The following is a 25957-nucleotide window of genomic DNA, read 5'->3' as shown; positions in this document are numbered from 1 at the left end:
GCTTAAGCAAAGCAAAGCAAAGCAAAGCAAAGCAAAATTTCCTTTTGGTTTGCTTTGGAATTCAGAGAATATGAAATTGAATAGCAAAAGATATTAGTTGCAGGACTATATGTGGAAGGTATAGAAGAACATAGAATAATAAGAGTTGGAAGGGACCTTGGAGGTCTTCTAGTCCAACCCGCTGATCAAGCAGGAGACCCTATATAATTTCAGACAAATAGTTGTCCAGTCTCTTTTTGAAAGCCTTCAGTGATGGAGCACCCACAACTTCTGAAGGCAAGGCATTGTTAATGGTTAATTGTTGTTAACCATTAGGAAATTTTTCCTTAGTTCTAGGTTGCTTCTCTCCTTTGTTGAGTTTCCAACCATTGTTTCTGGTCTTGCCTTTTGATGCTTTGGAAAATAGTCTGACCCCCTCGTCTTTGTAGAAGCCCCTCAAATATTGGAACAGTGTTATCATGTCCCCCCTGGTCCTTCTTTTCATTAGAAAAGAATCTGCAAAATTCCTAACTTCTTAATTCTTACTGTACTATCCTAACCACCTTCCAACAGGAAAGGACTTGAGCAACAGATAAACAAACAGCAGGAAAGGGGGAAAGACGCTTTGAACTTCACCTTGAAACGCTCCACAAAACCTTCAACATGTTTTGAATACACACAATGTCCACCGAGTTTAGGGCAAGCTGATAACTCAGGACTATGTTTTGCTCCTGGAAATTAAAGCTGAAATGTTTTTTGTTATAATATCTGGCTAGAAGTAAAAGACCTAATCCTACAAATTCATAATGGATCTGAAAGTCCATCAGCAGATTGACAAAGTGAGCCTTACGAAAACAGTTGAACTTTTTAAGCATATTACATAAAACATTTTCAACATGGGTGCTCTGCATTCAGAGCAAAAGACTAAAAAGGAAAAAAAAATGAGTTTGCTTATGGAAAGTTTGATTGAAAATATCACTTATACGAGTGTTAAAAACTATAACAAGATTTATATTCTTCCCTAAGATTAAAATGTGTGTTTGTATTTAAAAAGATGGATGGTGTTATAACAACAGGGATCTGTTTTTAATAATATTATTTTGAAAAGAAATATTGATAATATAAAGAAAATGTCAAGTATTGCATTTGTATTAGTAATACAGCATTCATTCATTATTCCAATTGCACTGTCGTCATATGATAAGAGGGAAAGTTAGGTCTCCCTCTAATATGGACAGAAGCTATTAATACCTTCAATCAATCATTCCAAATCCTGCCTTTTTATTCAGACACCACTCTCAGTGGGAGAGGACCCATGTGCAGTGGTAGATTATAATATGGAAGATCTCAGAGGAATATGGTAATCTAGCTAAAATAATTATGTAACAGCTGATGGGAGACTATGGACAGTTTTAAGATAATACAATAATACAAGATAAAATAACCTACAAAGCATTTGGTTGGCCTTGGCTGATATGGAAAGCTAAGGATGCTCTAACATCTTCTGCATTTGGATAGGGATAATTTGTGAAATCCAGGGTAGAAGTTAAATTGGGAAACAAAACAGAAAATCTTGGAATGATAAATCACTTTGTGATGGTACATTGTAGTGGCAAACTACTTTCTTATACCACCACGAAAACTGTATGGATGTGTTTGTGTAAGTCACTAAAAGCTGAGCTTGCTTGATTACAACAGAAGATTTTGGCCTGAAACCCTGGAGAATTGCAAGTGGCATTGCAACAACAACAACAAAAGCAACTTATTGGATAAAGTAACACAATGATTTGAAAATATAAAATCTTAAAAGGAAAGAAAAAAGTTATCCCTTCTTTTTAATTCCTCCCCAAATTGGCACTGAATATATATTCCTTCTTGGGAGCACCTAAATACAGCCTTCTTAACTTATTCTATGTTCCTCCAAAAAGAAAGAAAACATCGGCTGGATTTTAAAATTCAAATTTATCAGAAAACAGCAGATTGAGAATGAACAATTTCAAGTTCCTTTCAAAACAAGGAACAGAATGCAGCTAGGCTACCCAGCTATTGAGTATCAAGAAAAGATTGGCACGAACAAGAGCATTTGATCATGTTTAATTAAAACAGGACCAAGTAAGGATGAATGGAACAATGGAATGCTGTTATCAAATTAAATGAGCTGATTGAGTTTTAGCCAGATGCGTATAAATGAGATAAAAATATAACATGTTATGTGAAATATACAGTAATTCATGTTTGGAGACTTGCACTTCAGCACTGCAGCAAGTACTATGTTAGAGGAGACAAGAGCTGGAATATCTCTTAATAACATAGATCCTAGGCACAATTTTGTAAGAGCTTGTTACAAATACCCAAATGGCTTGCTTAAATGATAGCAACTCAAGGCAAAATACCCTTTGCTTGATGCTATTTGTTTCAGAAATGCTATAAGCTTTTGATAAATCCTAGTTATAGAATGAGAGAACATTGTAGCTTATTGATAATGCTGGGGAAATTATTGGGAGAACTTACCCAATGGAAGTGGTTTTATGTAATCCTATCCAGCATATTGAAGGTTAGGTGTGCTAAATGATAGAGACATATAATTGTTCGCATGCAAACCTAATGACTGTTTTGTATTTGGTATTTGTGGAGAAAGTTTGAAAGAGAAACAGGAAGAGTTAGAAAATGAACCCAGATTCACCTGCATAGCAGCACCAGAGGAATTGCCATGGGAATCTTTAGAAGGCCAAACTGCTTCAGACTTAGAAGAAAATGAAAGGGCATTTAAAGACACCGAGCGAGAGGAAGGAGATAAGGGTTCCATTCTGGATACATTCAACTGAGAAATTTGTGGAGAAAGATCCAGAGAAGGAACAAAAAGTTGGTCCATACTATTTCCTATCATCTTCCTTGGCATCTGTGCATGACGGTTCCCAACAGAAAGATGATGATGATGTTCAAAGATACTCTCCATAGATACATGGTGCTTCTTATGGTCATTTTGTATCTTGTGATACCTCAAGAAACAGGCCGGGCTAGAAGCACTCAAATCTAGATGATCCTGCATTTTCAAGACATTGTTTAAAGATGGAGCACTCCTTGAAGGAGAAATAACACCTGGGTATAAATGTGAAGGATTTTTCCTTCTCTTGTCTCCATTGTGCTCTTGGAAGTTCATTTTGATTTTATAAGGAGGTAATGGTGGTTTATCTCTTTTTGGGAGATGAGGAGAAGACACTGACTTGACCTCCAGCTGCTGCATCCTATCAGGGCTACACCCTTGTGATCGAGAGCCACGGAAGTACTTTATGTTGCTATTCTTTCTCCTTTGGTCTGGAAAACCACACATAGCTTCAGAGTTTATCATAATGGGTCTTCTCTTTGGATCTTCCTGAGGACTTGGCATGGAAATTGTAATGACAGGCAACAGTGCTACTTCTCTAGTAGAAGCCAACATGTCCTTTCCTTTGTGACCTAATGCTTGCTGATCCTGTAAGTTTTGTTTACCATGCAGTTTGGAAATGTTACAATAAGCCTTAGAGTTGGATTGAAGAACTGTGTCTTTGTGAATAAGAAAGGGCACGTGTTTGGGAATGGAACTATGGTTCTGTTTAGCTGGGAAAACAGGCAGGTTATTAAAAGTTCGTTGCTGGACCTGGGGAAGTAGGATTACAGAAATTAAACTATTAAAAACACACACATTGTAACGACTCTCATAGACAACATGCAATTGTTCAACGTCCTGTACCATGCTCAACTAATAAGAACCAAGCTTGCTTTGAAAACCTTGCTACTTCAGAAAATCAAGGACACTAGATGTTCTAACTCATAAACTGGCAAACAACAATGCACACATACCCCTTAACAGAGAAAATATACTAAGATCCGTAATGGATCAAGCTAATGACCTATTTCTACAAGTTGATGAACTTCTTGGAAGTCACAGAGAGAACATTAAAGAAATGGCTTTCCTTATGGTGACTGGTATTCACCGGGGGTCTTTGAAGGTGGAGATTCCACTGACTTTTAATGAAGATGAAATGACTTGCTTATAAAATCACCTGAACCAACAGTCTCTTACCAGGTGGAAGAACATATCTGACCTTATTTCTACTTGGAACATAAGCATATTTAGGCAGGTGATTACTTAGATGGGATAGCTCTACAAAATACTATAAATTTAGAAAAAAAAGCAAACATGGAAAAAGACAGTGCCAAACTAATTCCACTTTGTGGCCCAGAAGGCTAAGACGTAACAGAAACTGTACTCAAATGAAAAAAATTAACTCAGCAATCCACATTTTGTAGCAGGTAAGTTTGCAGTCCATGGTTGGAAACCTGAGTACTGAAATCTAATATTTAGAGGGTCAGAAAGCCATTCATATTATTTAAATTTAGACTAGAATATATGAGGATATTTGAAGTTGCACCTTTTAAAATGAATGCAGTGAACAGCATCTTTGAAATAATTGTTTAACAATAATAAAGCCATAATCCCTGGATGCATGTGTTTTCTTAAACTTGATTACATATGTGCATCCTGTTTTGGAAATAATTTCCCAAATTATTATGAAAGTAATTACTATTATAATCTTCCATCATTTACCCTGAACTTTACATTTATGCTTTTTGGCTCCCAATAAATTTTAGCAGTTCACATTTAAGTAAATATAACCTTTTCAACAGCCTGATTAAAAGCATTGTCATCACATGATGCACTGTATATTTCAACAGATTCCCATCTCTCTAAGGTGTTGTCCTGATAATGATATTTATCTTCAAACTGTGGATCATATTTGTTAGCTCGGTGAATTTTACAAACTTTTTTGGCAGGATATTATCTAGTTTATTTTAAAATCAAGACCAGAAAGAAATGTTTATGTACAAATTAAAATTCTTCTCTCAGATAAAAATCCTAAAATTACAATAGTGACAGCCAAATATTTAACTATGGCTATAGAAACAAACCTAGATTAATAAATCAACATATGTGTTAAATGTTTTATGCAATATCTATGTTTATTTTATGTGATAAAGTATTTTTCTTATGCCCAATGTTTTAAATTACCTCTGTACTTTGTTACTTTTATCTGTGGTTTCACTCCTATAAAATTACTTAAGGGTGCAAGATTGACTAAAATATTGTATAAGCTTTTTAGAAATCATTTTAGCAGAGTATTTGCATTCTTCCCTGTTTAAAATACTTTCCAAATTCTCCTGCAAAACATGAACTTGATTACTATAGCAATTGCTTCATCTGACTGTGTCCATTTCATTGAGCAAATGAAACTCCATTACACAGAACAAATGGAAGGTTTCCAATAAGAATGAGAAAAGTTTTTGATTTTACAGTAAAATTCTCTTTTCATTCTTTTACCATTAAATTTGGAGGTTGTTCAAATTCTATTAAATGGATCAAGATGAGAATCCTTCAAAATTATTCTGATTTTGCTACAATCAACGCAAACAAACAATACAGGAAGGGATCTTTTTGGAAATTTCTCCAGAGCAATTCACAATGAGTTCCCCAAACCACCAATGTGATTTAGAGAAATGAGGCCAATTAAAGCTGTGATCTCAGGAACTCTATATACTGCATTTCTCTTCCAGGTTTCTCTTTGAGAACTTAAGATGATATACTTGAAGACCTTCCTTCATTTGATGCCTGTTTAGTAAGCTATGTTGAGAGAAAATGGCTCATTTAATGTCATCCAGCAATCTCCATATTCAAGTGGGGACCTGCAGCTGGGTCTTCTCCTACAGGTCTTACATCTTAACCTCCACACTATAATGAAATGCCCTGTAATAGTCACTCAGGATAGTTATTAAGAGACCAGCAGTTTTTCAGAGTGGTAGCAATTACTGTGCCCCAGTGGCATCTACTATCTGCTTTTGAATGGGCAATCCTTTCTTTCAGAGGAAGTATATTATGTGAACATAACAGCTTCTTATTCAGTAGCTGGCATTGCTATAATAATTGCAGCAGAGATGGGAGCAAGTTCCTTCTCTGACCTCACAGCAGGAATCAGGCTTTAAAAAAATGAGCTGAATTTTAAAAATCTATTCTGTTGTTTTGGACATCCCCATTTCCTTGCCTTTTTTTAAACAAGGTTGACAGAGATGCAGTTATCAAGAAAATTACATGCATCAAAGAGGTAATTCAGTCCAGAATGCAATGGACAGTTAAATGACCAAATGGTGAAGGATTTTTTTTAAGTGTTGGTATAACAGCCAACAATAGCTGTATGAGATAATAACATTGGGTAGCTATTTAATATGGAATAGGCAGTGGCTTTCAAATTGTATGGGAGATCCTTCACCTTTCTCTGAAAATGTCCTTGCTTATAATTTGCATTTTGTAAAAATGTATATTTTCATGGAAGCACTAAGATAGTCTAAATAGACACTCACAGCTCTCTGTTACATGGCAATTACGAGATTGACCAACACTTAACCAAGGCTTTCACATCAATGTCATCATATATTACTTCTGCAATGTGCTGAGCCTTGCATTATGTATGCAGAACACTTTAGCACATGATTTGATGTGGAAAATGTTCCTTGAATGTATAAGATTGAAAAATCATTTGAGGTGGGGGAAAAAAGAAACACATTTTCATGTGGTTTTCCAAAGAAAATCTCTCCAATACAACATATGGTGAAACAGCTAGGATGAAAACAGTGCAAAGTTCTAAACAGTGGTGCTATGTAAAAAATTACATTATAATTTCATTTACATGCATGTGTAGATGTAAACCTATCCTCAATTACCCATTACATGAATTGGGAAAAGTACTTATCTGCTCTCATATTAGACACTTTGGAAAATGGATTTAGCTGTGCATTACCTCTGATACCTAACTTAAAAAATGTGCAAGAGAGCTTTTTAATATACAATCTCTCTACATATAGGCAACATATCTTTGTGTGATTAAGCAAGCTATTAAAAGTGCTTTGCAATAGTAACTTCTCCTGATATATCAACAGTTGCCAATGTCAGGCACGAAGATTTATCAGCTGGTACCACACATGGAGTCGTGTCTTCTAAACAGATGCTTTGGCCATACCAGCATTTTCCTTTATAAAACATATGTTTCATTGACTTTTTTTAAAAAATAGAATATTTCCATTAAGTATCACATACTGGTGAATTTTGTTTTTCAAGTTGCTTGAAAAATACTTAAGACAGGAGAGATCTCTTCTTCTGCAAATAAAAACCAGTGAAAACACTCAAGCTTTTAAAATCCTGACCATCAATGCCACAATTCTTTCCAGGATTAGACACACAGGTAATGTTACCCAGTTACATCATATTACCCAGATCTGAATATGTGATACAACCGTGGAATTTCAGAATTGTATGGGAACCTCAATTAATCTAGCCTTTGGGCTGGACACAAGGACTTGATGACATCAGAGAGCAGATGAAGTTATTGGGCCAAATAACCCAATATAATGAAGAATTAGTGCCAGGTAATCCCAAAGAGTTCTGGGTGTGGGCAGGAGACTGAAAATGTGTGCAAATTCAACGTTGATGAAACTGGCTTGTTTACCTATTCTAAGATAAAATGTGATCAGTCCTACCTCCTTTGCCCAAGCTGGCTTCTCAGTGGCATTCATCCCCTCCTTGTAATGATAAAGAGGCTTCTTCTCTGTTGGTCTCTGTTCTTGTCTCTGTTGCTGCTGTAAAGAAACTAGATAATCTCTTTCTTGTTGCAGTTGTCGCTGTAGCCTCTCTGCTTGCCGTTGTTCCTCCAACTGCTTGCGCTTGTATTCCTACCAAGACACGTACACCACACAAAAATTAACAAGCCGGAGAAGAGTATGAAATTGTGGTATACATTCCCACTGTCAGAATGCTACTGTGAGGGAACAGCCATGTCTAAAAGGTGGATGTTTACTGAATGAAAACTTAACATTAAAAGATGCAATGATTATGATTTCTATGGATTTCGATATTCTTTGTGTGTGGTAAGTGTGAACTTTGGCTTACCAAAGAGCAATTTAAGATCTCAACTCCTATTATTCTGCACATACACAGTATTTACTCATTGCCCATTCCTAATCAATTTCATTACCAAATCTTAAGATTCATCACAAACAGGTATTTATTTGACCTATTTCAATGGGAAGCAATTCAATCTCACTTTAGGCTTTACATATAAAGTGACTTTAAAAGGGGTGGGGAAAAACCTCCACAAAGCTTAATGTATGGTATTTCTGTGACTGTGTCAGTTCAAACGGGATGAAATAAGTTGTGTCTAAAGGGTCCTTAAAATTATGCTTATGTATATCCATAAATTACAGATATGCAATATCAGTAGCTATCAAAGACGTATAATCACAATACATCCAAACTGACGCTATCATTGATACAAGGAAAACATTAAATGTGAAAAGCATTTATGGATAAATCTAATAAATTGCATTTTTATTTTAATTGACTCCTAATGCAGAATTGTTAAAATGGCTGGCAGTAACAGAAATCTTTATACAGACGTCTGCTTGCTTGTTCTATTCTTAACAAGGGAATAAAATATAAATGTCACTAATTAATACCATGCTGGTCAAAAAATAAATAAATCCTAAATTACATATCCCAAACACTGACAAGACGCAGCTTTGAACTACGATAAGGGACAAAGTAAGTACAAGGGAAAGTTAAGAGTATTTGTCTACTTAATTTTAAGTAGCGTAAAATGTAGCGATATACAGGCCTCCAACAGACACTCTTCTATCATGGATGTAAAGAAAGCAGCCTATAAAGAAACACGCCACCAGACTGCATAAAATAGAGGAATTAGAAGGTGTGTGAATATTGCATTGTAGGACACATTTCTAGGAGGTTTCACTTAGTTCTCAGTAATGAATGGAGAACGGAGACATACAGAGAAAGATGTGCAAGCAAGGAACTCTCTGTCCACTGCATCCCCAATATAAACATCAGAGTTCTTGGTAGAGTTGCATTCAGGAAGAAACTAAGGCAGCATGCTATCTTCTCCTCTGGAGATAAAGTCGGGCCTTAGCAGACCAGCAGGGTAGGCAACCTCGGCTCTTTTATGACTCATGGACTTCAACTCCCAGAATTCCTGAGTCAGCTATGCTGAGGTTGCCTACCCCTGGGCCTTAGCCTTTTAGGATTGCCACTTTAGATGTCTCTTCTGCCCCCCCCCCACCTCAAATTCCTTTGTTTACTAGCACTTTTCCCCATTCTTGTTGTTTTCTGATCTTTATTTCCTTCTCTGGTCTTAGCGTTTCTTTGGTAATCCCCATTAACACCTCACTATTACTTTCAGGCTACAAATAGAGAGTAATACTGACTATTGGCATTGGAAGGGTCTCCCAAAATCAGGATTTCAGATTGTGCTTATTTCTCAGAAATTCTTCTCTTTCTAGCCAATTAATTCGACTTAGAAACTATCATTATTTAAGAATTAATTTGGCATATATGCTCCAGGATGACTACAACTATTTTCAGCTGTAGGCTGTGCCTGAAGCTTCTCTTTCTCCATAAGCTGAAAGCACGTGTTGGATGAAGAAAGTGAAAGAGTAAAATAAATGATAATAATAACTGAAATTCTGGCCTGGGATGTCCATGTTTTGTTCTTGGTAGAAATTTAGTCTACGAGGAGCCAAATTTGGAAAAAGAAAACGTTATTGGAAGATGTAATCAAGCATTCAATAAAATGCTAGTTAAGGCTTAGAACAGAGGTTGGCAATGCAAACACATAAAGCACTAGGATGCTCATTTGATCCCCCCAAGAAATAAACTGTCCAAATTTCACATTAAGACCACAAGTATCCTGCACTAATCTTGGAAGATTTGGGGACTTTTCCAATAGCCCATGCACAAGCTTGGGGGGTTCCTTTGATAAATTCAGTAGCCAAAAGCTGGCCAGCTGCTGTCTTATAACCTCTTGCTTTCTCTTTCTTATTCAAAATAAATTTCAAACAATTTGCAATTGAATCTGTGTCCTGAGAAAAACCAGATCAAACTGCATAATATAATAGGCTAGATCAAGTCTTGATGGCATGTCTTTTAACCCCCATGCTTTGCCGATTCCAGAAATGTTAATAGATGCCAAATTAACCAACATTTGAATACTTTCAAGGAAAAAAAGGAAAAAAAAATGAGAAAAAAGGTGGCAACCCTATAAAGGCTAATATCATGCTGTTTTGATACAGACAGGAAGGTCGGGAGAAAGGGATGTAAGACAGATCCTGCCTCCCCATTACCAGAAGTAGCGCTTGTTCCTGAAGTAACTGCTGCTGCAAAATCTCTAACTGCCTCTGTTCTTCCTCTAACTGTCGCCTGATGTATTCCTGGAGATGGTGGGAAGCAGGAAGCAGAAAAAAAGGAGAGAAAAGGAAGAACCATAATTCCAAAGGCAAAAAAGGTGATTGTTAAAGAGTAGGAGGGGGAAAAAAAACAACCACAATAAACATTAAAGATTGCTGCTTGATAGAGGAGGGTGGGACCAAAGGGGGAAAATAGAAATACAGTACAATGCATTTGACTAAAAATCACACAAGCTGTACAAACTGTTGCTGAGAAAATAACAGAGCCTTGTTTTATTTAATGCTGAATATGTATATAATCCATAAATATATTATGGCTGTTAAATATATTCCCCATTGGGCGCTTATTTACTCTCTTGTAATCCCTTTCTCTCAAATGAATGTAAATGCAAACATTAATTCTTTTCTTGCTATTTATCCCAGCGGTCAGAGGAGCATTGCAAAGGGCAGGGGAATGCAAAAAATAAACAAAATAAAATGGTTATAAGAGTTGCACTTTTTTACTCAGTTTTCTCATGGGTTGAATTCCAGAAACTTTCCCTGCCATCTGGGCTCATCTGACCGGCATCATAGCTTTCTGATACAGTAAAGCAAAAGAAAGCTGAAGTAAAATCATAAGCACAGTTGTGGTCATGTGATTTTCAATTAGCAATCCACTTTGCTTAACAACCAACTTGCAAGTCTTAACTGTGATCACTAAAGAAGGACTACCTGTAAAAGGGTACTACACTGAGATGAGAGTTGCAAACAGATCTTAGGACCACCTAATACAAGGAATCCTTGACTTACAACAGTTCATTTAGTGACCATTCAAAGTTACAATGGCACTGAGAAATGTGACTTATCACTGTTTTTCACACTTACGACCATTGCAGCATCCCCATGGTCACATGATCAAAATTCGGATACTTGGCAACCGACTCTTATTTATGATGGTTGCAGGGTCCTGGGGTCATGTGATCACCTTTTTCTACCTCCTTAATGGGGAAGCCAGTTCATTTAACAACTGTATTACTAACTTAATAACTGCAGTGATTCACTTAACTGTGAAAGGAAAAGTCGTAAAATGGGGCAAAATTCACTTAACTATCTCACTTAGCAACAGAAGGTTTGGATGCAATTGTTCCCATAAGTCGTGGACTACCTATACATTCTGTCCGACCACATGCCTGTTGAGTTGAGGTGGAGAAAAGTAACTAGAGACTAAGGATAAGGAGTGTGCTAATGAAAGTGGCTGCTTTTCCAAAATAACCAACTGAATTTCCATTATATTGGCGTCTACACAATCTCCACCCAGTCCAGTGTTTTCTACACTAAACAGTGAAAACTCTCAAGGATTTCAAGCCGAGAACCGTGTTGTATCTCCCTCTGACTCTTTTACCTGGAGATGATGTCATGGTTCCGATAGATGATGAAACCCATCAAAAGAACTTCAAGGCAAAATCTTCCTTGAAGAACATTTTATTCAGGAAACAAAGTATCGGTACTACATAGTTGAACCCAAAAACTAAATTCCCTTCCCCCAGATGCAAAGTAACAAAGTTCAATTCCCATCCCCAACAAGCGGTCATAAATCAGATTCTCCAATTAGCTTAAAACGCAGGCTTTCTCCCCAGCTCCTCAGCCCGCCAAAACATTATCAGCTGGTCCTTGGGTTCCCACCAAGCAGCGTTATTATTATGGCTAGCTGAACTTTCATTCCACCCCCCCCATTCTGCACCTGATTTCTAAATATCAGAAAAAGCACTTAACAAATGTCTTGGTTAGCAACAAAAATTTGGGGCTCAATTGAGGTCGTAAGCCGAGGACTACCTGTACATTCTGTCCGATCACATCCCTAAATTTTAAGGAAGGCTCAGTTGATGATCCCAATTTACAGGTTACGTTTATATGTCAAAACTCTACTATAGTACTGCACTTATGTATGTACTCAACCTATGACAATTGGGGCTGACATTCCTGTTGCTAAGCAAGGCGATTGTTAAGTGAGTAGCCTCTGATTGTAGGACTTTTTTTGCCAAAGTGATTTATTGCAGTTGTTAAAAGTGAATCCAGCTGCCCCCACTGACTTCATGTGTCAGAAGCTGGCTGGGAAGGTCACAAATGACAATGACATGACCCTGGGATGCTGCAACCGCCGTAAATACATGCTGATTTTTCAGTGCAGTATAACTTCAAATAGTTGCTAAATGAATGGTTGCAAGTTGTGGACTGTATTCAGTGTGTGTGTGTGTGTATCAGCATGTATGCACTTGAAGTCTGGATTCTGTTGACTGCTGGACAAGCCCATGCAGCTTTCTTGGTAATATGTTTTGTGAAGTGGTTGCCACTGCCTTTGTGCTATAACTGAGCCTCCCAGTTTTTAACCTATTATCTTTAAACACTACATCAAAACCCACAGACCCTTGAAATTACTACATGGCCAGCAACAGAATGTATATTCATGTCAGTGATAGGAATTAAACTTGAGTCTCTCGATCTAATGCCATCATCTCCATACGATATGAAGAAGGTGAGTCGTGCTGAACTTCCTTTTGGAGTCTTGAGTTTTGGGACAGAAAAAGCAGCCTGCACTATTAAAATAATATTAAAATCCTGCATTTGGATCGGAAGCTCGTCACCTGCTCATGTTCAGCCCGTCTCCTTTCCTCTTCTCGCCGCAACTGTTCTTCATAATGCCGTCGTTGCTCCCTCTCTTGTTGTTTCCTTAACTCCTTCTCTCGCCTTTGCTGCTGTAAAAGAAGGTGGGAATAAAGAATTCAAGCCAATTAGGAAAATCTTATAAGTTTTTCCGGGTTTTGAAAACCAGCAACTCTATAGAGCAGAAGGAAAGCAGAAAAATAATTCTGGCTCGAGGCAAACATGCTTAACTGGCAACGAAGCAGCCTTGCTACCTAAAATCCTTCCTATGCGTTGAGACCACAAATTTCCTGAATCCTGGCCAAGTTAGCCATCTGAGAATTATTTCTGGGAAAACATATATCGGAGCCATATCAGCCTGCTTCACAGTCAGAGAATAGGTGCTACGAAGTGAATAATGGAGTGGGTTTCAGCATGAGGAAATACTTTTTACAGACTTTCGGGCATCATCTGGCTACCAAACAAATGGGTTGATGTTCTAAGAGAACTCAATGTCACATGTTAAAGAAGTTGAAGATATGTCACAATAAGGCTTAGTTTCTCTATGACTTGATGGAACCTTACTGGATCCCATGCCAAGAGCAATCTTTCTGAGATTAAATTAATCTATTTCAGAAGTATACAACCTGAATTCCAGACTGTGCTGAAAGCCTGGGGTTTCAGTCTGGAACAGTGGTCATGATGTACAAAATCAGTTATTTGATGCCTCTGCAGGTAGTCCTTGACTTACAACCTGCGTGAGACAGTTGTTAAGTGAATTTTGCCCCATTTTATGACTTTTCTTGACAAAGTTGTCAAGTAAATCACTGTAGTGGTTTAAATTAGTAACACTGTGGCTGTTGTGTAAATCTGGCTTCCCCATTGACTTTGTTGTCAGAAGGGCGCAAAAGGGGATCGTATGACCCCGGGACACTGCGACCATCATAAATATATGCAAGCTGCCAAATGTCTGAATTTGGATCACATGACCATGGGGATGCTGCATGATCATAGGTGTGAAAAATGGTCATACGCCAATTTTTCAGTACTGTTTTAACTTTGAACAGTCACTATCTAAAGAGGGCTCTCTGTCTTATATCTAACAGCCACTATTTGATGGTACTCCATGTCCCCAAAGTTAGAGATAATGTGATAGGACCAATAGAAGCAACAGAACCAATATCAAACAAAATCATAAATCATATGTGCGTAACAAGGGATATGTTTTAAACAAACCAACAATGGAGATCCTTTCTGCTGTATCCAATAGCTATAATAGTTATGTTTGGTCTTATAATTTTAATGGCAGGGGAAAATCCGTTCAAGGAAATGGAGAATGCATCACAATCCCACACAAGCATATTATATGGAAGTCATCTGAAACATGTGGGTGGTAGAGAAGTGGGGGAAGCACTGAAATCAGACAATCTTGCTCCACGTGTCCTTAGATTCAGTTGAAGGTTAAAGGTGAAAAGGTAAAGGTTCCCCCGCACATGCGTGCTAGTCGTTTCCGACTCTAGGGGCCGGTGCTCATCTCCGTTTCAAAGCCGAAGAGCCAGCGCTTGTCCGAGGACGTCTCTGTGGTCATGTGGCCGGCATGACTGGATGCCAAAGGCGCACGGAATGCTGTTACCTTCCCACCATAGTGGTCCCTATTTTTCTACTTGCATTTTTATGTGCTTTCGAACTGCTAGGTTGGCAGAAGCTGGGACAAGTAACAAGTGCTCACTCTGTTATGCGGCACTCGGGATTCAACCTGCCAAACTGCCGACCTTCTGATCGACAAGCTCAGCGTCCTAACCCACTGAGCCACTGCGTCCCTTCAGTTGAAGGTTAGTCTTTTACATAAGAAGTCTTGCCTTATGATAAGAAATATTATCATAAATTATGTCAATATATATGGAGAATAGTAAAGTTAATTTCTCCTAACCCATGGCTGTCAAACTCGCGACGTGACGTGATGTGTCATGATGTATTGTGATTTTTTCCCCATTGCCGGCAATGGGGCAGGCACGGTTTTGGTGTGATGCATCCGGCCCGCTGGCTGGCAGTTTGACACCCCTGTCCTAACTCCAAAAGCTCATTCTTTATTTAGAAATTAAGAAGTGGATTAAAAATAACAACAAAAAACCAGTGCGATCAAATTTGTGAAACTTAAGTTCAGCCACAATATCCATGAACACCCAGTATTTGTTCTCTAAATATGCCTTTTCATGAGGCAACTGGACTTTCGTTTTTCTTTGAAGATGTTTCGCTTCTCATCCAAGTAGTGAAATTGAACAGCCCTCTCACAACAGAGGGGAAAGGATCAGACATCATCTATCTCCAGTCTACAACACAATCCTTTCGGCAGTTCCAACAAGGCTCCAAACCCATTTGCACTACTCAGGTGACCCTGAGGACACAGATAAACCTCTAGGTGACCTCAACGACTCTGTAAAAGAATGCAAATGACCAACTGTCTGCAAGGAGTAGAAATCCTTCCATTCTAAACCATCCAGTCAGAGCTGGCAAAGTTTCTTGGATGAGAAGCAAAACATCTTCAAAGAAAAACAAGGAAGTCCAGTTGCCTCGTGAAAAAGCACCTTTGGGATATCTATGACCTGGACGACTGAGAATCTCCATAGACATTTCTCTAAATATAGAGACATTTCTCCAACTAGTTCAGGAAAAAATAGTTGTAGCCTTGCAAAGTTTTGGCCATCTTAGAGGCATTCCTATCAGCTCATGGAATCTCACGTGATTGTGGGAGATTTTTTTTAAATTTTTAATCCCATTTATATCCCGCCCTTCTCCAAAGACTCAGGGCGGCTTACAAGCTTAGCAGTAGCCTTCATTCTATCTATATGCCTGCTTATTAGGGCTTTCACACACACCCCAAGCGGCATAATTACAAAGTCAGCTTATTGCCCCCAACAATCTGGGTCCTCATTTTACCTACCTCGGAAGGATGGAAGGCTGAGTCAACCTTGAGCCTGGTGGGACGCGAACCTGCACTAATTGCAGGCAGCTGGTGTTACTTAAGGAGGCATTAGCCCACTGCTCCACCAAGGCTCCTGGTTTACAGGCAGGAGTTCTATTGCAGTGAGTCAAAGCTATGGTTTTCTCGGTAGTAATGTATGGCTGTGAGAGCTGGACCCTAAGGAAGGTAATATGCTAAAGAACTGATGCTTTCGAATTGTGATATTGGAGAAGACTCTTGAGAACCACTTGGACTGCAAGCAGATCAAATCAGTCAAACCTAAAGGAAATCAACCCTGACTGTTCTTTGGGGGGGACAGATATTGAAGCTTAAATACTCTGGAGGCCAAATGAGAAGAGAGAACTCACTGGAAGAGACCCGGATGTTGGAAAAGATTGAAGGCAAAAGAAGAGAATGGCAGAGGATGAGATGGCTAGCTAGTGTCATCGATGCAACGAACACGGGTTTGGGGAAAAGCGAAGGACAAAGTGGTCTGGCATGCTGGCCCATGGAGCCATGCACATTTGGGTCACTGAACAACAACAACAAAATCTGTTATACAGAGTGGGTACAGAGTGAAGGACAGGGGAAGAGCTTCATGAGCTATGCCAGTCATCGTGATTCTCATTGCACAGATTGCCTCGTATTTGTTACAACATTGCATTTACTATTCCCAAAATGCAGGCGGGACGATAAGGCTGACATTAAGTGTAAAATTCATGGCAGAGCTCTCCCAGCTTATTATTGCCACCTGGAGGAGGAGGAGGAGAGGAGCTTTAAAGCCCTATTGTGTCTGTAAGAGCTAATATGCCATCAATCTATAATTTCACCATTTCATCTTCATTATTCTACCTTGGCCGGAACTGGAGAAGACTAAGTTTGGAACAATCTGGAATGACTGGCTGTTATAACCAGGGAGAAAGAGTCTCTCCTGAAATTGTTGCCGCTGTGCCCAGGGTGGGACTCAGGCCTTTCTCCAAGCTGTGTTAATTTTCTCTAGGACAAATGAAAAGGCTGTCGGTCTAGTCATCTGAAAGTCAAGCTGCCTCTTCTGTGTTAGCAGTCCCTTTGTGGGGGAAATCAATACAGCCTCATAATTACATGCCACTCGGGTCTGCGATGCGAGGCGTACTCAGTATCGATTGTAGCTATGGATGAGATGTGTCTACAATTGGCCCGGTGTGCCTTGAAAGAAAAATGAAGATGTGTAAAAACCCTTCAGTAATTGTGTCATTAAGCAGGCTGGCCGCATTAGACACGTGGCAAACAGACGACTGACTGAATTTGGCTCTCTGCTATTTTGACTGAAATGTAATTCCCCCATCACACCCTGAACATGTTAATGCTCTTGCCCTCATAAAATGCAACATATATTTCTCTATAAAGCAGCCCAGGGATGTGACTCTCAAATGGCCCCCTTTCCCCCCACTTTAATTTATAAAAGGCTGCAAAGGAGAGTAACCCTTTCTTTATCGGAGTCACCAATCTCACTATCAGATGTTGGAACCCATTTTGATTTTGTTTTTCAATAGTGAAAAGCAGCATTGCTTCCACTGGAAGCCAGAGGATGTTCTGCTGTTGATAGTCGAAAAGTCGCAATTCAGGATATGAGGTTTATGCTTCCTTCCTCCTCGATTTTCCACATTCCCACCAAAATCTGTGGGCAAGTAGCTATATTGTTCTTTTTTTTAAAACAAACAAAACAATAGTACCTTGGTACTCAACTGCTTTAAAACTCATTGAATTTGGTACTCAATGCATTTTGAAGCAAAAATACTCACTGTTTGTTTGGTACTCAATGCACAAGCTAGAACATGTCAGTGTCAACTGCCTTGTGACTCACTACATTATTCATTATGGGGAAAAACTGTTTGGTACTCATTTTACCAAATTAACGATGAAAACTGAGGTACCACTACATTAAAATGCCTAGAGGCACCTTACTGGAAAGATAGGAGGCATATAAATTTAATAAATACAAATAAATACAATAAGTTGAGGCACATCCCTAGGCTGGATGTTCATATTTATTTATGAATTTATAATTTGCTGACTCTCCTGGAACTCCCAATTTAAATAAAATTAAATTACTTTTTCAAACAGAACTAAAATTGCTAATATTTTATTAAATTTACATGCCATCCATCTTGTCATCAGGCGAATCTAGGTGGCTTACAAGATAAAAACAACAGTATAAAGCATTAAGATGTTAAAATGATAAATATTGACATTAAAATTAAGGAAGAAAGCAATACACAATGGGTGGAGTTAGGATCTTCTCTTAATCCACTAACCACTTCCAATATAGAATTAGACCTCAGGCCAATTAGCAGTCAGATTTTATATGATTGCAAAAGCACCAATACTCAACAGATTTTGCTGTACCTGTTCGCACCAGAAATCTCATGAGATTTTAGATACTAAATTCTCTTAATAATTATATGAGAATACCAAAATCTTGGTACATTTGCTGCTCTCCCAAGATTTTTTTTGCCATTAATAATATTTTTGGCACCCACAGTAGCAGATTAGCAGTGATTCACAGATCACAGTGTATCAGCTGATCTAAAAGAAACTACAGTCTTTATCAGAAGAAAGCAGTAGTGTGAAAAATAAGCCGTAGACAAATTTTTAATGGTTTTTGCAGGGACTTCTATTAATGAATTTCGAGCCTCATTTGTAGCATTACTGACTAATGGTATAAATGCTACTAAGATGTATTTTACTAATATGAATTATTAATCTCATACTGGAATATGCCTACATTTGCTTTACTCCATCTTTCCCACCATCCATGCTGCTCATAATCCCCTCCTAGATGTAAATTCTCCTAAATGTATTTTCCATTGTTATATGAACTGCTGAGGCATTACTCAGGGGAGGAGATACAAATGTCAACTTTTAGGAAACATAGCATTGGAAGGAAAGATGACATATGTCCTAAGCAACCAACAATCTCTGTCAGTTTATTTTTGTCTTATTTTAGTACATCTAAGTCAGGGGTCCCCCACCCCCCAGTCTGTAGACCAGTACCAGGCCGCGGCATGCCAGCAACTGGTCCACACAAAAAAGCAAAGCCCCATCTGCAGGATGCAGGCAGTACACAAAACCATGCACCCTCTGGTCTGTGGAAAAACCTCTCTCCACAGAACCGGTCCCTGATGCCCAAAAGGTTGGGGACCTCTGATTTAAGTAACAAATTGCAAGATACAACTATATTCAAGTAAATAAACTCTTAAGTTGTGCTCAACTCCTCACTATACTGTACAGACACATCCATGAAGTTTCTTCTCAATAATAAGGAAGTGATTTGCCACTGTCTTTCCCGAGTTGAGGTCTGGCCCAAAGCCTCATCATACAACTTGCTTAGCTATCTGGGAAATGTCTATCCAATATCTAAGTTATCTCCTCTACTATTGACTGTAGGCAGTTACACCTACAGGGAAGATCTATCTATCTATCTATCTATCTATCTATCTATCTATCTATCTATCTATCATCTATCTATCTATCTATCTATCTATCTATCTATCTATCTATCTATCTATCTATCTATCATATGAATTGCCCATTTCCTTCAAAGAGGGACTCTGGGCAGTGTACAATAAAACATGAAAATATAAAAAAATAAAACTTTTGAGTTAAAATATTAGAATTAAAATATTTAAAAAATATAAAAAGTTTCAAGGATGCAAAAATAATTAAACCCTGTTAAAGATTAGTTGACAAAGGCAAATGGAGGGCTCTCTTGGTATGAGCCAACCCCACACTGTGTGCTCCTTTGGGTTTCCTACATAAGGCTGCAGAGCTATGTTTTAACCCTTTTTGGAAGGCCAGGACTATAGGGACCTGCCTCAACCCCAGGACAATAATATTCCATAGGGTGGGTGCAAGGACAGAGAAAGCTCTCTTCCTTGTTGTTGTTAGTTACAGTCATGTCCGACCCACCGTGACCCCATGGACAACGTTCCTCCAGGCCTTCCTGTCCTCTACCATCTTCTGGAGTCCATTTAAGCTCACGCCTACTGCTTCACTGACTCCATCCAGCCACCTCATTCTCTGTTGTTCCCTTCTTCTCTTGCCCTCAATCTTTCTCAGCATTAGGCTCTTCTCCAGTGAGTCCTTCCTTCTCATTAGGTGGCCAAAGTATTTGAGTTTCAACTTCAGGATCTGGCCTTCTAAAGAGCAGTCAGGGTTGATCTCCTCTAGGATTGACTGGTTTGAATGCCTTGCAGTCCAAGGGACTTGCAGGAGTCTTCTCCAGCACCATAGTTCAAAGGCCTCAATTCTTTGGCGCTCATCCTTTCTTATGGTCCAACTTTCACAGCCATACATTGCAACTGGGAAGACCATAGCCTTGACTATACACACTTTTGTTGGCAGGATGATGTCTCTGCTTTTTAGTGTGCTGTCTAGATTTGCCATGGCTTTCCTCCCAAGGAGCAAGTGTCTTTTAATTTCTTGGCTGCAGTCCCCATCTGTGGTGGTCTTGGAGCCCAGGAAAATAAAATCTGTCACTATCTCCATTTCTTCCCCATCTATTTGCCAGGAATTGAGAGGGCCGGATGCCATGATCTTGGTTTTCTTAATGTTAAGTTTCAAGCCAACTTTTGCACTCTTCCTAGATCTTGCCAATTGGAGTTATTTAACTGATAGGGTCTGTAAACATCTACCCTCCATGCCTGACCAGGTGGGATGGCATGGGACGAAGCCGGTTCTGTAGGTTGCCTGGCCCCCATGCCATGTAGGGCCTTAATAGGTCAAAACTATCATCTTGAATTGAAAGATGAAAGACCCTTGAAAGTTGCTATTAGAAAGATGATTGTTGCACTAAAAACAAGTAGATACCAAATGCTGTATATGGTATATAATCCTGTCCGTATGTAATACAGTTTTCAGAACAGGCAAGACAGCTTTTTCCACTCTTAAACCATAGTGATATAGATGCAGCATGCTTGGCCAAGTCACAAGGAAATCTAGAAAATGCATTCATGCAACAAACTAAGCTCGATTAGTGTTAACTTTAGTTGAGATACTTTGAAGTGAATGTTGTGGGCTTCCTGGCCCTATTTAACAAATTGATAGTACAATGGATTAATTCAAAAATTAGACTGTGCTACATTAACAAGGGTAACAACTGACATTTTGCTTCTTTATTTATACAAAAGAAAATAAAGAAGCAAAGCCAGCTTCTCTACTATCTCTTTGGGTCACAGGGTGTTCTAAAATGCTGGGAATACTGGGAGCTGCAATGCAAACTTCACCAGAGGAAGCTAAATTGGGATAAAGGTTTCTGAAACACCTCTGTGGTCTCAGCTGTTCAGCAAACCGAAGCAGCTAACTTCATGCTGAAGAGCACATTTGCAGCATAAAATATAAATAAACTTTTTGGCCTTTTCAAAATGCGGAATTCATTTTTGATATGCTCATCTGGTGTGAAAAATCAGAACCAAATGTTTCTTTTTAACTGTGACGCATCAGGTCACACTAGGCCAGGGGTAGGCCACCTCGGCTCTTTTATGACTCATGGACTTCAACTCCCAGAATTCCTGAGCCAGGCTGGCTCAGGAATTCTGGGAGTTGAAGTCCATGAGTCATAAAAGAGCCGAGGTTGCCTACCCCTGCACTAGGCTGACTGTTAACCAAAATAATGCTAATTTTCTTCCATGGCTTATAGATAAATCAGCAAGTTTTTGAGTGCATTTTTAACGAGCTATATCACTTCTGGAAATGACAAAGAAAAGATTCCAAAGATTAAGACAGAGATGTAAAAACTGAATAAGTAACATTAAATAATAAGAAACGGTATGCATGAACCACCCACTATGAATCATTCACATTCAGTGTAAGATGACTGTAGGTAACCTGTCCATAAGCAATAAGAGAGTGACCAATTTGTTTTATATAGCCTGCGCTCTCTTGGCATACTTACTAATGGATATACAACATACGACAATTAAGTCCAAAGTTTCTGTTGCTAAGCAAAGCAGTTAAGTGATTTCCTGCCCCATTTTACAACCTTTCTTGGTACCGTTGGTAAGTGAATCACTGCATTTGTTAAGTATTAAGCGAATCTTGCTTCTTCGTTGGCTTTCCTTGTCAAAAGGTCATAAAAGGTGATCACATGACCCTTGGACAATGTAACTGACATAAATATAAGTCACTTGTCAAGCATCTGCATTTTGATCACATGGCCGTGGGGATGCTGCAACAGTCATAAGTGTCCAAAATGGTCATAAGGCACTTGTTTCACTACTGCTGTTAACTTTAAACAGCCGCTAAATAAACTGTTGCATGTGGAGGACTAGCTGTAGTTCTTTCTATGCAAGAAGATAACTCATCAGGTAAAGCGATCACTTCCTCATCCAAAGAAGCCAGAATTTGTCCTGGAAACTTAACAATTTCTCACTTGACTCTTCCTGCAAGCAGGTATCAGCACATCAAACTAAGAAGCTCCTTCTAGATTGTGTTTATTATTTATTATGCCAGTACACAGAAATCAATCACAAACTAAGGTTTCAGACTCTAGTTTCTTGCAAAGGGAATAAAGCAGAGTTCCTGCTTTGTATGCCATTATCACACATACAATTATTTGCCAGGGAAGCAATGGAGCATGACCACTAGCTGGTTTACTGTTGCATGCAAATGCAATTACATCTTTTTGTGCTAACAATTACCTAGGAATTTCAAAGCCTCCCCTTCCTAGGTGATGTTTAGCAAAGGCAGGTTAGCCATCTGTTTGGGAGGCTGTAATCTAGATTCTAGCAGGGGGTTGGATTTGGTGGTTTGCAACTTATAATTTTACTTTTCATCTGCCGACTGATGATAGCTTTTCCCAAAGAGACCAATCAATATTATAGGGGACTGGAAATGAAATAGGGGACTGAAGGCTAAAACATAAGAAGAAATATTGCAGGAATTGAGTATGTCTAGTTTAATGAAATTAAGGGACGTGGTGGTTCAGTGGGTTAGGACGCTGAGCTTGTCGATCAGAAGGTCGGCAGTTTGGCGGGTCGAATCCCGAGTGCCGCGTAACAGAGTGAGTGCCTGTTACTCGTCCCAGCTTCTGCCAACCTAGCAGTTCGAAAGCACGTAAAAATGCAAGTAGAAAAATATGGTGGGAAGGTAACAGCGTTCCGTGCGCCTTTGGCGTCTAGTCATGCCGGCCACATGACCACGGAGACGTCCTTGGACAAGCGCTGGCTCTTTGGCTTTGAAACGGAGATGAGCACTGGCCTCTAGAGTCGGAAACGACTAGCACGCATGTGCGGGGGAACCTTTACCTTTACCTTTAGTTTAATGAAAAGAAAGATTAGGAGAGAGATAATAGCAGTGTTCCAATATTTAAGGGACTGCCACAAAACAGAGGGGGTCAACCTATTCTCCAAAGCACCTGAAGGCAGGACAAGAAGCAATGGATGGAAATTAACCCAAGAGAGAACAAACCTAAATGAGAAACTAAGGAGAAATTTCCTTACAGTTAGAACAATTAATCAGTGGAACAACCTGCCTCCAGAAGTTGTGGTGCTCCATCACTGGAGGATTTTAAGGAGAGACTGGACAAACCCTGCTATAGGGTTTCCTGCGTGAGCAGGTTGGATGAGAAGACCTCCAAGATTCTTTCCAACTTTGTTATTCTATTATACTGGCAAGACGACTTGCAATTCCACCTTAGACCCATACGGATGTAAGTCAGGGCATGGAACTGGGATTCTCGGAGGACTGGTGAGATCTTGAGGTGGCTCCATTATCGATTGTATCTCTTATGTGTACTTTTTTTTTTTAAAAAAACCCACACATTATGATTGTGTTTGACACTGTTATTGTTTTATAGTTGTTTTTGTTGTAGGCTCCCCAAAATCAAATCTTGTCAGTTGGGCAGCTGTATAAATTAAATAGATAGAGAAACGATCATAGGGCAAACATCATTTATTCATTATGAGGTTTATTTACCCAACTTCAGAAGTGATGTTTCAGGCCGAGCTTTTTTGATACTCCCCCTCCTTTCCCCCCCTTTTTACTTTCTTGTTTCAAGGCACAAAGGGATCCTCTTTCTGCCACATTCACAATGACACACCTTAAATATTGATGAGGAAGCAACATGAAGCCATACACTGCCCAAACGCTCAAAAGAAAAGCTAGAATCTCTTGGGGGCTGTCAAATTTATGATGTTGTTCAAGGCTGTGCAAAGATGAGATGAAATTATGATCAGCAGAAACTTAACTGAAAATGCTCTCAACTTATGGTACCCTGAAATCAGCCACTACAGAATGTAGTAAAATAATTATTCTAAAAATGATGGTGAAGTCATGCTTGGGGATATAGGGTCTCTTTTCTGGGTTTTTTTCATTTCATTTTCAAAAAAAGCATATGACAGTTTATTCTGGAAAGGACTTGAGAGAAACTATTTGGGGAACCATTTGTTTGGCAAGGCAGCCAACCAACCAACCAACCACTTTTTAACACTATCAACAATGTCCTCTTCTTTTAAAAAAATAATACAGAACTTCCTACGAACATAAGCTCTAGTGGAAGACTTATCTTTTCTGAATATATTTTACTGAAAACTTGGTCACATGTTCCAACTTGATTTGAAATGAAATTTGCATTTGTTTTGGGAGCTTAATTAAATTTCACTAGTCAAGACCTGTATTTGAAAAAACAGTGTTATTTTAAATCAAAGGGAACTTTTCAATTGCATGTAAAGCTCTGGTATCAAATACAACAGGTTTTTTTAAAAAAAAATGGACAAAAAGTATGGAAGAGGATTTGGGACCCGCATGCAATAAGTCAAAATTTATCTGGGAAAATCATTAAAAATTGATTATAAAAATACTTCACAGGGTGTTAACCCCTGTAAATTGCATTACATCAACTGAAATATTTCCAGGCACTAACAAATTGGTACATATTGAGAAATCTGATGGTAAAACCAATTTAATTATTCATTTTTAAGTAAATGTTTTTGAAGAAACATTACTCAACAATCTTTGTTATTTGATTTACTGTGCTTTTATTGCTCATATTGCCTAAGGCTAATGAGCTGTTGGAACACCAGAAATTAATTCAAATTTTCTTTTGGTGTCAGATTTACTAATTCGAAACGTTGGAAGTCCAAAGAACATTACAAGACTTGTAAGACTTTGCTCATGTAAGCTTACAGTAAAGGAGAATTAATCTATCTGGCCATGCTTCCTGCCTGAAGTATCTTGCAAGGCTGAAATCAGTCGTGCCGGTCACAGAGTTACTTTTCTCCCCCTTCCAAGAAATAGGTAGGGCCTCTTTTGAGATGTTCGCCATGCCCACATTCCTTCTGCAAGCTAAGCTGCCTCTTGTCTGACTGTTCCCCAGGCGGTGGCTTCACCCCTTGTCTCCCAAGACCATTCTAACATACTCTTACAATGCCTTTCATTTCTTGAGAGTGAGTATCAGTGTGTCTAGACCAGGGGTAGGCAACCTCGGCTCTTTTATGACTCATGGACTTCAACTCTCAGAATTCCTGAGCCAGGAGTTTAAGTCCATGAGTCATAAAAGAGCCAAGGTTGCCTACCCCTGGTCTAGACTATAGTATTTAGAGAGCTGAGCTTAAACAGAGGAGATTGAGGATCCAATAACTATTTGGCCACTTCTGAATTGCTATGGATTATTAAGGCAGGGTTGCCAAACTTGGCAACTTTTTTTTTTTAATCCCATTTATATCCCGCCCTTCTCCGAAGTTCAGGGCGGCTTACAATCTAAAGCACAAATCAACTTTAAGACTCGTGGTCTTCAACTCCCAGAATTCCTCAGCCAGTCATGTTGGCTTGGAATTCAGGCAGAATAATAATAATAAAAAAAGACTGGGGAAGCTGTTCCATAGGCCTTTCAGTAACCCAGGTCTCCATTTGAGTTCCTTCATTTTCACTGTGCTCCCCATTAATACATTTCTTCATTGAGTTTAGTGATAAAGCACATAAAGTATTTATTGTTCTATCTAGGAGCTTTTGCATACCGAGTGCCAAGCAGACTGGGAAAGAGTTGACATACTCTGTTGAGGAAGGCTGTGAAGATAGTGATACAGGCATTCTCACACTCCCATCCATACTTCTGATGGTTTCAAGATTGTCCTTGAGACA

The 25957-nt window shown here is 38.9% G+C and overlaps 1 protein-coding gene across 2 annotated transcripts in view; it reads right to left on the bottom strand.

Annotated features, from left to right (window-relative positions):
* The window catches only part of TNIK (TRAF2 and NCK interacting kinase), a 150712-nt gene that overhangs the window by 58007 nt on the left and 66748 nt on the right, over positions 1-25957 (bottom strand). Inside the window, exons 11-13 of one of the 2 annotated variants that reach the window (XM_083364459.1) lie at positions 12882-12989; positions 10198-10284; positions 7546-7737 (exon numbers count right to left, since the gene is read on the bottom strand). In XM_083364459.1, coding sequence (XP_083220585.1) covers positions 7546-7737; positions 10198-10284; positions 12882-12989 — 387 coding nt within the window. The remainder of the gene's footprint in view (positions 1-7545; positions 7738-10197; positions 10285-12881; positions 12990-25957) is intronic. The other variant, XM_083364460.1, reaches the window with a different exon arrangement.

The sequence above is a fragment of the Vipera ursinii genome (genome assembly GCF_947247035.1).
Source record: "Vipera ursinii genome assembly, chromosome: 5".
Taxonomy (NCBI): Eukaryota; Metazoa; Chordata; class Lepidosauria; order Squamata; family Viperidae; genus Vipera; species Vipera ursinii.
This window is presented reverse-complemented; position numbering and strand designations above follow the sequence as displayed.